At 47.0% G+C, this 14,778-nt stretch overlaps 1 protein-coding gene across 2 annotated transcripts in view; it reads right to left on the bottom strand.

Moving 5' to 3' along the window:
- LOC149338423 (uncharacterized) overlaps positions 1–14,778 on the bottom strand; it is a 51,147-nt gene that overhangs the window by 10,735 nt on the left and 25,634 nt on the right. Inside the window, exons 4-5 of one of the 2 annotated variants that reach the window (XM_089550320.1) lie at positions 6,497–6,724; positions 4,653–4,819 (exon numbers count right to left, since the gene is read on the bottom strand). In XM_089550320.1, the coding sequence (XP_089406446.1) occupies positions 4,653–4,819; positions 6,497–6,724 (395 nt within the window). The remainder of the gene's footprint in view (positions 1–4,652; positions 4,820–6,496; positions 6,725–14,778) is intronic. The other variant, XM_089550321.1, reaches the window with a different exon arrangement.

Raw genomic sequence — 14,778 nt, 5'->3', positions numbered from 1 at the left:
CCAGTGAAATTTCCCCCGTGTATGCCCCTTTCACGTTAGAGGTTCTTGTCTCTTGCCCTCCGGTCTCGGAACAGGGTCATGCTTCGTCGTGTGTTCGAGTCGCAACTAAAGGCTCGATGTCGTTGCCTTGTTGGTTTGAGTCAGGCTGCGTACGCAAACTATAGCGCTATCATCCGGCAAGCACCGCTGCAGACCTAGTCGCTTTGGAGCACCTAGAAATTGAACCAGATCGAACGTAGTGATTACGACCCACAGGAAGGAGGGTTAATTGTTTACAAAAGGTAGTTGGTTTGCGGTCAACACAAAACTGAACCACAAGACGGTAGGACAGGCACGATTACCATCACTTTGGCATCCCTTTAATTCAGTTTTATAAGGATATAGAGCGTAAACGCCATCATGAGCAGCCCGAGGTATCGCAGAAAAAGCCGCTACTTACGGAGCCGTACCGCAACGAACCGGCGGCAACCAGCGAGCATTAAACCGACGACCAGCTTTGCATAGAGAAGCGAACAGGGCAGCGCGGTGAGCCGGAGGCAATTAAGAAGTTAAAAAGAAGGCAAGCCTGTGATTTCGGTCATATTTTAAATAAGAGTTTAAACCACCAAAATTGCACGAAGGCAAAAACGACAAGAAATGACCGGCATTTGAGGCGCCCGTTGTTATTGTTCTTCACATTGGCTAAAAAGATCCCAAAGCGCACACTGCACCCAGTCACCTGGGCAGCCTTTAAAGGAGAGGAACCTTGTCGGACGCCGAGAGATCTACAGATACTACCCTATCTTCAAGCTTTCGAGAGACGGGCTTGCGCAGAAGACATCACAGTATGAAACAGGGAATTTCAGTGCTGACTGGGCGGCACCTCTTTTAGTGTTGTTCGCTACAAACATAGTTTGAGAAAATTTGAGTTGATGTTGACGAAGAGGTAAAAGAAGAGGCCAAATATTTGACAGAATAAGACAGCTTCTGCGCTTTTTGTTTCTTCATAAGCAATTACTATTATTCGTTGTTGATGCCTCCGAAAAATTACGTTTATATGCATGCTAACAGCACGACTACACATCATCAGTCTGAATACTCCCACGGCAAAGTAAAGGCCTCTCCGATATCCGAACGGCACAGTGTATAGTTGCGACGTATGCTTAGCGTTTGGTTCATTTTGCTGCTTTATTATTAATGCGCCGGCAACCGGAATGACAGGTTGTTCCTAAGCGCTCTAATGAAAATGAGTTAATTTACTGACAGATTATTATAAGTGTACAGCACAAACACGTAGGTCGTAGCTTCGTGATTGGCAGAGCAATGCACGTTGCTGTTCTCACGCACCAAAACTTCTGGCTTTCTGATGCGGTCAGCCGAGCACCTTAGCCGCGACCGGTTGCATGGACAGAAAATGGAGCGCCCGTGTATCAATAACCGGGTAGCCTAGAGATATCAATCTCCAGGAATACCATTTTCACCTCACTACTCCTTTAGTACTGGAATAAGAAGTGTAATATACTGAAGGGAAAGAGTGGCTTTCATATGCTGTAAAATCTGCAGTTTGCTCATGAAATTCCTGAAAATTGACGACTGAAGTAGAAAGTTTAGACGACACTAAAGCTCTACCTTAAGGGTGTGACGCGATAGCTAAGTTCTCTAATTCTCTTAATTCTCCGATATTCATGGGTCCAGCTCGATCCCTGGATCCCTGCGACGGCAGGGGCTGTCAGCGATTGGACTTGTGTGACCCAGGTTGCTCTCGCAGAACAATTTCAGGCGAGCAGTCATTAATTTAAATGCCACCTCTGTAGTGCCCAGTTTGCTCACACTCCGGCTGGCATGTTGTGGTGAGGCTACAAGGTCACGTGACCTAGGTGGCACACCTGCCTGCTAGGTTGCTCCTCTGGGAATTTTCCGTGGATGCTTCAATGAGGGTAAACGACGACGACGCCGGATTTTCAGCGACATGTGATCTTGAACTCTGTCCCGCCAATAGAGAGTGACGACAGTGCGGCAGAAGCACAACTTATTCTGCGTTAGCAGTATGGTCCTATGTCGTCGAAAAAGCCGTCCTGTGTGCGTCTGTGTCCAAAGCCTCCTCCCTCCTGCAGCGGTGTGTGCGTGTGCGTGTGTGCGCGCGTGTGTGCGCGCGCGTATGTGCGTGCGCGCGCGTGTGTGCGCGCGCGTGAGCGCATGTGCGCGTGTGCGTGCATGTGTGTGTGCGTGTGTGTGTGTGTGTGCGTGCGTGCGTGCTTGCGTGTGCGCGTGCGTGTGTATGTGTGTGTGTGCGTGTGTGTGTGTGTGTGTGTGTGTGTGTATGCGCGCGTGCGGTGCGTGTGCGAATGTGTGAGTGTGTGTCCAAAGCTTCCTCCCCTCTTGCAGAGATGCACATCAAGGCAAAGACTGGTAAATATTAAATACCCATCTCCAAGAAAAAACACCCCACCCAGCAGGCACCCATCCACTACACCTCCACCAATTTACTGAAGCACCAAATGCGAGCGCAGTGCGGGAACAAAAAAGCAACGGAGAAATCAAGCCGCCACTAACCGACCTTCATCCTCCAGAATGCCTTCGCCCATCAGAAGCCCATGCAGCACCGGAACGAAAAAGCGACGGCGAAACAAGATGCAAAGACGCAATGGGAGGGGACCGTTCTAAAAGCGATAACGAAAAAGACAACTGTAAGGCCAATATACTCCTAACGCACATGTTTATCGTATGATAGCCCGTCATTTTTTTTTTATCCTTTACTTATCAGTCGTAAGCGTTAACCTAATGGTACCGAGTAAATTCTCCCGCACTTAAACATTTGCGGCATGGCGTATGCGACTGTCCACGCGACGTTGATAATGTGTTTTTCAAAGCGCCTAGCACGAATTTAGGAAGTCTGATACTGGCTGTATTTGAAATCTCTGCTGGACAGAACTGTATGGTATTGTATTATATTGTACTGGGTTTTATGGAGCATAAGTAACTAAGATCATCATGCGCCAAACCCATGGCATAATTTCTTCGAAAAATTGGGTGCCCTAGCGACAGAATGGCAGGGCTATTTCGTGCCTGTAAAGAAGGATCGATATTCAAATATAAAAAATAAAGGTGGAGATTGCGAAGTTCTAGTATGTACCTAAGAAGTGGTGTCTCATGCTGTAATTTCTTCTCTTATATGGTGCACCGTTCTATTAATGGAGTCTGCAGCTAATTGTCTTCATGTAAGTTTTAATGATAAAGAAAATAGAGCTGATTTTCCCTGAGCGTGGAAGTGCGCTCCGGGCGTCAACTCCTATATTTTGTTGCGAAAGGTACACTAGGCCTGCAGAAAAGCCATTCGCGGCGCCTGCATACTAAAAGCAACTACTGCGCATGCACCGTTAACAAGGCTACCAGTACCATGGGAGTCATGGCGCAACGGGAACTGCCAATCATAAGAAAAACAAAGAAAAGAAAATTGGGGTCAAGGTGGAAATAGAACCCTAACCGCCGGCGTGCGAGAAGGGGACGCTATCACTCTGCCACGAAACTTCGGCGTTTGAAGCTGGATAAAGGCGCGTCTAGTGAATTCACAGCTCTCGAAAACATATCTGCGAGGTATGTGTTAAGACCTACCTGAGTAATTATGAGCATGTTAATTACAGATGTCGCAATAAAGCCCGTGCCAAATTTCCCCCGTTTCCGGCAAATTTCCTCCGTTATTGGCGTGCAGTAGAAGCGCCATCATGAAACACCCTATGAAAACCCCTTTCCCGCTGTATGGCGCTGTCGGAGCAGATGGCACAGGCGGCGGGCCGCGCACAGCTTGCCCCGCGTGAAAACGAGGCGAGAAAGGCTAAGCAAGTTGGGCCAGACACCCGAAGAACGAGAGGAACGTCTCGCGAAGTGACGCTGCCAAGCTCCTGAGCGACAAAGACGGCACGTCGCTACCAAAATGTCAGGAGACGAAACTGATTTCGCTGCGTATGTCCTGGGCAAGCTGAGTTAAGCCATTGCCAATTTCTTTGAGCCATTTGTTTTCTGCGAGAGGATTCCAAATATAAGGGCACACATTTTCAGAATTTTCTCTATTGTAGATTATTATGCGTGACTGAAAGGGTTAAAATCGTTCTCTACGTTGTGCATTTCCCCAGAACATGAACTAATTCAGTTCCCATTTCGGGTTGATTTTAAATTTGTCTCGCCCGGCCATATGCTAACCGTATTTGTTATTTCAGTTTATTTATTTACTTAATTATTTACAATACACCTTAATTACTTACAATAAATAGAGAGGAACCGATACAAGCATGAAAATACGGCACAGGTACTTAAAGTAAAATACATGTAATAATGAAGAATTAAATAAAGCTAGTGATGTACACAAATAAAACAACAAACAACTCAGACTAAAATACTCAGTGAATGCACATAATACAACAAAAATACAAAATCTGTTAGTCCATGGTTTGCTTTACCGAATGCTGAAACGATTGCAAGTTAACCTCAGTACCTATGTATGATGGTAGGTTATTCCACTCTGTGGTGCGAGGAATCAATGATTTCATTGGTGTAGAGACTGCCCGGACAGGTGGCAATTTCCGAGAAAGGTATATAGTTTTTTCTTCCTAGCTGTGTGGCTGTACATGGGCGCAAGCTAATGAATAATTATTCCGCTACACCGTTTTTGCTCTTACTTGGCTGAGAAGCAGCGCGCCCAGAAGGGCAGCTCGTGCGTCCTCTCCAACACGGCGTATAGGTTGGAGAAGAACTGGGCACCCATGTCCGGCAGGAAAGCGGCGGCCGTGCTCTCGTAGTCGCTGTTCGCCGCGCGACTCTCGGCCGTTCCCCGCCAATGGATGGCCTGCAGGTGAGATTGACACTGTCCACAGGGTCTCCTCTCTAGCGCAAGCTGATCGCCTCCAGGCCGAAGTGGGGGTCATCTGATCAGTTACAAGCAGCTGACGTTATGTACTGCATGACAATTTTGCTTGCGCTGAGGTAAGTAGAGAATATTATATCCGCAACCCTTGGCGCTGATAAGGTATGCACCTGCACGTAAAAATATTTACGGGGGAGAATTGAGCAATTATATAAATACCTTGGGAAAGCCGAAAAAAACGTCTTTTGCTTTTCATTGGCACGGCGAAACCTTGGAGCCAATACCTCAATGACATAAGTGGCCTACGCAGTTTCTCCATTAAGCAAGACTACTTCCGTTTCTTCTTGAGTGAAAATGCGGCAGTGGTAACAAAAGCTTTGTGGAGTGGGAGGGCACCACGGAAGATCTGTACATCCACTACCGCCACTCAAAGTGGCGTTAGCCGCCGCGGTGGCTCAGTGGTTATGCCACTCGGCTGCTGACCCGAGAGGCGCGGGTTCGATCCCGGCCGCGGCGGTCGAATTTCGATGGAGGCAAAATTCTAGAGGTCCGTGTACTGTGCGATGTTAGTGCACGTTAAAGAATCCCAGGTGGTCGAAATTTCCGCAGCCCTTCACTACGGCGTCTTTCATAGCCTTAGTTGCTTTGGGACGTTAAACCCAAATAATCCAATCAAAGTGGCGTTATTTTTGATATCGCCAGTACATACCCAGTTCAGTACACCCTTCACTGTAATTCTGTATATCGTGTGAAATATGCACATTGTGACCTGAAGTGAGCTAAAATGGGAAAATGCTGCCCCAGTGACGCAAAATTCATCCTGTAAATCTTCAGCAATCGCCACCCTATTTTTGTAATCTTACTGAACTGATCAGCCCACGTAGGCCAGACAGGCGCTGAAACGCACTGATCACAGCTTTTATTCGCTTAGTTACACTCAATTTCCTCGGCTTTATTTAGAAGACTGGCCGCGTTGGTTCATCTTGAGGCAGGCATCGTTGTTTTATCTCTGTTAGTCTTCGGGTTAGCACTTTTACATCCCTTTTGTCACCACTTTTTATTTAGCCGTGTTAGTTGTTGGCTCTCATGCACTTCAGATGTTTCGCTTCGGTCATCATCATGCGTCGTTACATCGATTTGTGCTTTTACCACTTTTAAAAACGATTTCTGCCCACTGTTTGTTACGCAGGAAAAAAGGGCAAGTGAAATAATTTCTTCTCGCTGCTTCTTGTAATCTTCCTTCTTTTTTGCGGTCTTGGCCACCTGTCTCTTGAACATTTCTTCTGGCTTGTGGCTTGACACGTGTTGTGATTTTAGCTCTACCCTAGTGGGCGGTTCCTTGAGGGTATATACGTAGAGGTTGGCGCCTTTCTCAACTAAAGTTGCAGTTCTGCGCTCGTGTATGTGCTTCCTCGTCTTGTGTCCTTGTATAGCATGCGCTGTTGAAATTATTATGAACGACCAACTAGCCGGTGAGATCACCCTGTTAAAGATAACGGGACGGAGGCAGCCCACTGACACCTTTGCACCGTCTTTCTCAAGGTCCGTCCGCTTTATTCTCTTATCTGCGCTGTTATTTAAGCACGTCTTCAGGCTTTCATGCAGTTCTCAGCATACGCTCTATATTCAAATATGCTTATGGGAATATCTGCAGCGTACCTCCAGCTCTCTCTCCAACCACGCCTCGGCCTTGGTCACCAGGTCCCAGTGGAGCCAGCTGAACTGGAGGCGCGCTATCGCAGACCGGTCGATGGCCGCCAGAGCGCTGAGCACAGAGGCCGAGGTGTTTTTGGGGTCAGCGAACCCAGCCCGCCTCAGCAGCAGCAGCTCGAGCGCCGCACTCACACCCGTCATGTACGTCACGTTGCGGCAGTAGTCGCTGAACGCCTGCAGCGGTCGACGGCATGAGACAGGCAATGCAGTTCGCTGACTCGACTGTCCGGACTTTTCTGGCACATTTATAGCACATTTCTAGCGCAATTTTAGCACATCCTGGAGGCGGAACAACGTTCCTGGGCTATGGCAAAATAAGTTTTTTTTTTCAGGTGGGGCAGAAGTACTTTGACATGAAATTATACCTTGAAATTATAGGCTAGACCTTCTCAAATATGTGAAACCTTCGAAGTAATTTTTAAAGAACGCTTAACATGGGATGCTCATGTAGACCGTAGAAGAAAAAGCCTTGTGAAGACTTGCGGCATACTCATGGGCGTCCGGAGGGGGGGGGGCAAGGGGGGGCGGCTGCACCCCCCTGGAAAATCACTCACTCGAACCGTGAGTGATGGCCGCACACCAGGGGCCGTGGTGCGCTCAGCCAAAAGGGTAAAAGCAGCCCCGCTTCCACGCTTTGGGTCACATCTGCGAAATGCCGCGTCCGGGCGGGCGTCGTCCCGCCGTTTTCAAACCACGCCATCGTTAGCTCTACTAAAAGGCGACCTGTTGCAGACATACAGCGGCACCGGCGAGCATGTGTTTGAGCCTTCTTACGATCGGTGTCTGTTTCTTTGATCTCTAGAGAGATAGCGGCACGGAGGCAGACAGTGCACAGAGCATCTTGTTTTCGCCTTCGTCGCTCGCTATAATCAGGATACGTTCGTACGCCGGCCACCGATTAATTCTTCAGGAGGGAAGGACAAATCAGCCGTATCCACCCCCGCTTTGTCGGGCTGCTCAGGGTCAAGCGGGCGGTGGGTTGGCGCCGCAGCCGCCGCTCGCTGTCTCCTCCGATCCACGGGAGAGCGGAGTTCGGTAGAAGCGCCGCTTTCAGAATCTTCGGCAAAGGGGATTAGCTGCTTTTGTTCACGGCGACGCAGTCTCCAGAGGCGCCCCCACACCAGCGTTTCTTGCGTATTCTCCGAAAACCAGCGCCTTTGGTCAACGCAGACCGATGGCGCCTGCCTGGCTCGCCTGTAACCTCTGGCTGGGTCTCAAATCACAACAGCGCCCATGTACTGTGCGTGTCAGTGCACGGTAAAGAGACTGTTAAGGTCCTAGTACATGGGCCTGGAAAGACTACTTCCCGACGTGTGTCATCGGGAAGCAAGATGCGGTGTCAGGATCGAAGAACGCAGGTCTGGGAGAAATTACCACCAAACGTGGGTCGTCGTTAAGCAAGATGCGGCGAAGGCTAAGCAGCGGCGGAGGCAGCTGGCACACATATGTCTCCTGGGTGGCTGAGAGTACCTGCTTTCTACTCGGCGACCGTTGCCCCAAGCCTGCCGTCATGGACCACACAGGGGACCCAGGTGACAGCTGATTCCATTCACCGAGCCCTTCCCGGTCGGAGTACAGAACCATAAATAAGGGGTTGAAGTTTTAGCAAAAACAGACCGCCTTTCCGAAGTCTCTTCAAGTGTCGCCGCCGCCGCCGCGGGGAGACCGACGTTATCTTCCCTAATTGCTGCGAGCGTGCACGGGGACAAAGGGCTTGCTCTTTGGCGTGCCAAGCACCGCGACGAGCTGGCGGGCATCATTTTGAACATCTGCAAGGACAAAGGACCACTTTCCGGCCTTTTCCTGACCTCTTTGTTCCGGCCTCGAGCGGCGGATGCCATCTGAGGAACAACAGATATCGGTGACCCGCGGGACTTTCAGCTGGCCAGAAACCACCACCTACCGCAGTCAACGCCTCGACGGCGGCCTTCTTTCCTTCGGAATCAACACGTGACAGGGGCGTGACCCTAGGTGCGGTGTTGTGTTTGTGCGCAGAGGTGAAAGTTATAGGCCCCTCCCAATCCGGCGTGGGCGTCCTCAACCTAGGGAATTTGGGGACGAAGAAGGGTATAAAAGTCGACAACGAATGCGGCAGAATAGTCTCCCACTTCGGTCTCTCACTCAGGTCTCTCACTTCTCTTACGCTTGTAAATATGTGAATAAACCTTCCGTACACTTTCCTCCTAAATGGAGTTCGCCATCTTCCTTTGGAGCCGGGACCTGCTGCCCTGAACGACCCTCCACAACTCGCTGGGCCCCTCCGTCCACAACAAGACCCAGACCCAGGTGGTCGACATTATCCGGAACTCTGTACTACTCCGTCCCTCATAGCCTGATGCGTTTTGGGGCTCTGAACCCCATAAAAACACAACAACAAATTTTCCGACCGGAGTGGCGAGTGTTCCTTCCCCTCGGAAGTCGCGCGGCGTTCCTTTCACCCCCCAAAGTGCGCATTCGGGGATATTGCGGCAAGTAAGCCCTTGCCCGTGTGCGCGCCTCTGTGTTTGTGCTTCGGTGTTTTTAGTGGCCGGTTGTCAACGAAGGTCAGAACAACCAAGACAGCGGACGAGAAAACGACGAGCGGTGAGCAGTGTGTGTGCGGTTGCTCGACTGTGCGGATGCGCGAGCAAGATGGAGCGAGGTGTATGAAGGGGCGAGCGTGCATTTATCTTGTAAAGAAGTTTTTGTTGTATATATAGTTGTCTTTTGTTTTCAACGCACGCGTTCAACCGTTTTTCCATTCAATGTGTATGATGAGTATGCACCGAGAGCGTGTAGTGAAGCACAGAAATGAATTTATCACCCGTGTAATTACACAATTCGCCCAGAAAAATCCGAGGCGCCTACAGTTGCTGTTCAAGGAAGACTGACTGATTGACTGTAGTTGCGTGTTTGTGAACATATTGTGCTGTGTGCTGGTCATCAATCCGGGTGAGTCGAGAACCCGTATGCAGCAAGACTGAGCACTCTTCTCCACGAAGTGATAGTATCTTTTTGTATTTTTTATTAATTTTAATTGTTTTTTCGTTGATAAACTTTAATGTATCTCTCCTAGCCGCGCTTTAATTTGCTGTTTGTAATTTTTCTTACATGTGCGTATTTTACTTATTTTTTTATTTATATATAAATAAATAAATTTACTCCGCAAATAGTGCCTTTTTGCTACGAATATACCCCCCCCCCCTCCGGCGCCAACAACCAATGGGGCCCCCCCTGCAAAAAATTCTGCGGACGCCCTTGGGCATACTATCTCCACTTCGCAACACTATTCCTGTAAGGATTATAGTATTTATTGCCTAACACTTTATTATCTCCTAATCTAAGTTATGGCAGCCTTATGTCGAGAACTGTGTCCCAAAAGAATATTGAGAAACTATTTCCTATCAAAAAAAGCGAGCTATGCGTCTTATCGCAATTGCTTCATACGACGCCCACACAACAGAATTATTTCAAGTGCTTGAAATTCTTACTCTCAAGCATATATAAAATTTAACCTTTTGCTAAAATACCAACAGACTAAGAAAAAAATTACCGACGATTACGTTACTTCCTAATGCGAAATTTGAGCGCAGCAAATAAGGTGTTTCACCTTTTCGATAGATTGAGGCAAAGAAATCGAGCAACACATGTATGCGCTATCACAGTATTTTTTTTTTATTTTTCACACGTATTCGCAATTTCGGCTCGGGCGGTGCACATATACAGATCCGCCGCCACCGATCTGGCTCTCTGATTGCCACCGCACAGGGGTTGCATTGGAGGAGGAGCGAAGAAAGGAATTAAGTTCGAGCCGGCGCTTTGACAACCGGAGACTCGCAGGAAGAGGGGGGAGGGGGGTGGCGTGTACACCCAGCCGCAAACGATGGGGGCAGAAGCGCGCGCAGCAAGCGGACAACACGATAAAGGGAGGAGGGAAGAGATAGCAGCGACTGACTGATGCCGCTGACGCCGATAGCGCTGGGGGGATGAAAGGGGGGCGGAGCTGGTTACGAGGCCGACGCCGACGACGACGCGAAACCCAGGAACGAACGCCAAAGAGCTGCGCTCTAAAACTCTCACCACTATTCTCTCAAACAATTCGACCTGACAAAAGCTTTGCAACCTCCATAAGACATAAGAGAGTTTGATGCTGCCATTTCCTAGAACAAAACAAAAGTGAAACAGGATAGCAAATCGTCTTCAAAAATGCTAAATAATTTATAGCATGCAAGGTATGTCAGGAAAAATTCTAAAAATATCTTATTTTTTAGTAGACATCTTGCAACTTAGCCTAGTAGCATAGCTAACTGCTGGTCCTAAATGACAATTTGTTGCCGTTGTATCGATAATTTCCATGTGCTGTATCTGATGGTGGCTTTACATGGTTTCTCTTACATTTGATTCTTTGGAGTCTTACGTAACTGTTTTTTTTCCTCTCTGTAATAATTTTACACTGTAGTGAACATAGTACGGTTTTTTGTCATATGTATTATAGTAAGAATACATGTCAAGGGAGTGGGTAGCTTTGCAGTTTGTAACCCATGTACCCATGTCTACAAACTATACATAGGTGATCTATTTTGCTTTGTCTCCAGATATCTATAATTGTTTCTTTGAAAAGCTGTATGTACGTCCACTGGTGTTATTAGTTGTGTCTTATTGCTTGTAATATGTCCCCAAGTACGCCTATGAATAATATCAAGCATGACTGTGTCCAATGAAAGAGTCTACAAACTATACATAGGTGATCTATTTTGCTTTGTCTCCAGATATCTATAATTGTTTCTTTGAAAAGCTGTATGTTAGTGTCCTTCAACCTGTCAAATATAGGGCCGTCAACGTTCGTCAAGCTGCTAATCAGCAGCTTTTTGTTGCTTGCGAAGTATTCCATATTATTGCGAATAATTCCGCATTCACTTTTTGAGGCATGCTTATGCAACAGAACATTTTCCATTCACGTAGGGTGAGCGCTCGATTGAGGCTGCAGATTGCTTCCGAATGAACTTTCTCTGCGTGCACAACCCATAACCCATCTGTAAATGGTCTCCATCTGCCGAGATCTGCAGGCTGTATTACACAACGACATTTGACTTACGGCCCGATGAGATTGCTGAACTTTTCAAAATCCATACTGCCGTAACTCCACCTTCCCCGCAAGATAAAACCGATGTAATTTTATCCATTTGGAAGGAAAAGTTTCCTTGGCAGTTGCTTCCATGCTTACAAGTGTACTGTTGCCAACAAGATAGACTATTTTTTTCCCTGAAGGAGCACCACTACAACTGCAAAGACTGTGTTGCTCTATCCGACACATTAGCTTCTCATAGGTGTGCAAATATCATGGAATGAGGACGAAAAAAAAAACAGACAGGTTGGCTATCATTACGCAGAGCGAGATTTAGCAATTGCTATTAAGGGATTCATATTTCCCGATAACTTGAGGCATAGAATATGACAGCGACTTCATATCCGTACAGTCTAGAGCGTTCTCTTTAGTTTTCAACACATAATTGTTTTTCGGTGATCTCTTCCCAAAACTATCCACTGCGACAGGCACGTCGACCATGTAGTAACTAAATCGGCACGTGTAAATGGCACATTGTATCGCAACAGGTAGTTACTACCTATAAACCCTAGACTTATCATCTACCATTCACTAATTCTTTCTCATATACAGTACTGTATTTTTGTGTGGGGTACGACGACGGGAACAAATATGTCCAAACTAATAAAACTCCCATACAGGCTAATAAAATTATCTCTAACAATGTTTTCTACTCAGAACCCTGGCTTTTTGTTGAAAGGGTTTGGTTTAATACCTTTATTGCACCTGCATTAATATCGCCTATGCAAAACTCTCAGAAGCCAACAAAAGCAAAAAATAAACTTGCTAACACGCATAGCACTTGAAAGCACGAAGTGATGGGCGAGTTGGTTATGCATGGTAAGATTGAAACAGCGCAAGGCTGAAGGCCAAAGAAGAGAGCGGAAAAAAGCGGGAAACGGACAACACAGCGCTGAATTTTCAGCGCTGTGTTGTCCGTTTCCCTCTTTCTTCCGGTTTCTTCTTTGACCTTCGGCCTTGCGCTGTTTCAATCTTACCACGCGCAGCACGTTTAAGACCTAAGAGACATTATTATTCAACGCGTCATCCCGAATTCTGGCCTGTGCCTCATTCACGGACCAATTACGGTGTGCAAGTGTTGATTGCAACCATTCCGAATGTAGTGAATTCTTTCAGGAATAAGGGACTAAACATGCAAGATTTTCATTGACTGCGCTGAACCGCTTGTTTTTGTCATGCTTTTCTCCACACCTGTAAAATTATGGACAGTCTCTAAAGTGACTAGTGTGATATTAAACCATTCCTGCGTTTTTTTTCTGGCAATTCATTGCGTACATTTGCAATTGTCTGTTTTTAATTCAATGTAACTTTTCGTTGTGTAGATTACAGTTGGACCATGCATTTATTGTTTGTTTCTGTAGCTGATGCTCTGCTCTTGTAGAGGGGATGGAGCCGAGTCAAGCTGCATAATAGTAGCTTCTTCTCCGATCTCCTCATGTATGTCTGATACATGGAATTGAATAAAATGAAATCAAAGGAAATTAGCACATATTACTTATCCGCTTTCTAGTTAACTCTATTCTGCTATTTTCTGATGTCCGCCGATGCTCGCATTATTCTGCCTCATAAGTCGGCTTGATACCAGAAAAAGCCACCTTTTAATTTAATGGCGCTTCCCTAAAGGACGTATATCGGGCAAGAACGTTTTTGCAGGCTAGTTTGTGCATACTGAAAGGGGTTTGCAGCACAGACAGACAAACACACAAGGACAGAAACACAGGAAGTTCCTTCCGATACTTTGTTTCTTCTAGTGTTTGTGTTTGTCTGCGCTGAAAGCCCTTTTCATTACGTATATCATTGCTAATAACTCGTCGGATTCGTTACCCAGCTAATAAACATTTAAACGACCGCTCTTCTGCGGTTTCTGTATGGGCATTTTTTAATTCCGTGAGAGGTGGAATAGGGAATTTATAACGCAACGCCTGCTTTTTTTAATGTTCTCTTATCACGTTGATTCAAACTACATGCCTTTTTTTCATGTGCTGACAAGCAGTAGTTAAAACCTCGCAAAAAAATGCAGGGAACGGCGGCCACGGTTGTAAACCGCAAGGTAAGCAATAAGATTAAAAATAAATATAAAACTATAACTGAAACTATTCCATCAGAGTAATATCGCAGAAGTGAGAAAAACTAAAGTGTATGCGTGGAATAAACTTGCGCCGCATTTTACATATTTCCGCGCCTAGGCATAGTGTGAAGTCCAACGTTGCCTTTTAGGGGATTGCCGACATTCTGCATTTACATGAAAAAACGCTCCCCTGCGACGCGCGCCTGACGAAGTTCTGCCTGGAATATTTCAAGAGTTCGCGACGGGTGACAGGCGAAAGGGATGAGGAAAGTTACTTTTTTCCTCGACGTCACCAGTTGCCCCGCGGCGCTCTTCGTACCGAAGCACGCTTTTTGTTTATCCTTTCTCTGTGTCTAGCAGAACGCACCAAGAGAGAACAAATAAGGCTTCCAAGCATTTGTTTATTTCACGACAGCATCATATTCACGCCTACCTCTAAAACAGACGCTGCTTCCACGCTTCACAGCGTTAAAAGCAATCTCTTTTCCCATAAAAAAAAGACGATGAAAAATTCGTCGTGCTGCCTGACCTGGAAAGTAACGGGGAAACCCGATGCATTCTTTTTAAGACAAGCTTGAGTTCAGCATTAACTTCATTCGTTGTGAACGCTATTCCATGTGTAGTTTTGTACGTTCTCAGTTGCTTTTGCGTCGTGGTTTCCGAAAGTGAATTTTCCGCATTCCCTTCCGGATATTCCACGAGCTGCATGCTTCCCACGTGTGAGCTTGGTAAGAAATGCGGTTCCTCCGGAACGCGTTTTCCAATGCTGATTCGCTGCGCCTACCTTCTGCCAGTGTGGAGCGGATGTGGAACTTTTTGCTGTTTACAACTTGATTGAGCTCACGTGCTTTTGGGATCGTGCCATGCATGCGTAGCAAGCTGCCGCTGCGAAATCCGTCAGTGGAACTCTGCTGCCACAGGCCAGTGGAAATATTTCTCCACCCCGAAGAGTATTCTTGAAGCGGCTTATAACTCGAGGTCATGCCTGTCAGCTCATGTTTGAACGTGCAGTGTCTTAGCGATGGACAGGGAACTTGGCTAGAACCGTGAGCAGGA

This window comes from Amblyomma mixtum, chromosome 6, assembly GCF_055824585.1.
Source record: "Amblyomma mixtum isolate Tamu chromosome 6, ASM5582458v1, whole genome shotgun sequence".
NCBI classification, from domain to species: domain Eukaryota; kingdom Metazoa; phylum Arthropoda; class Arachnida; order Ixodida; family Ixodidae; genus Amblyomma; species Amblyomma mixtum.
This window is presented reverse-complemented; position numbering and strand designations above follow the sequence as displayed.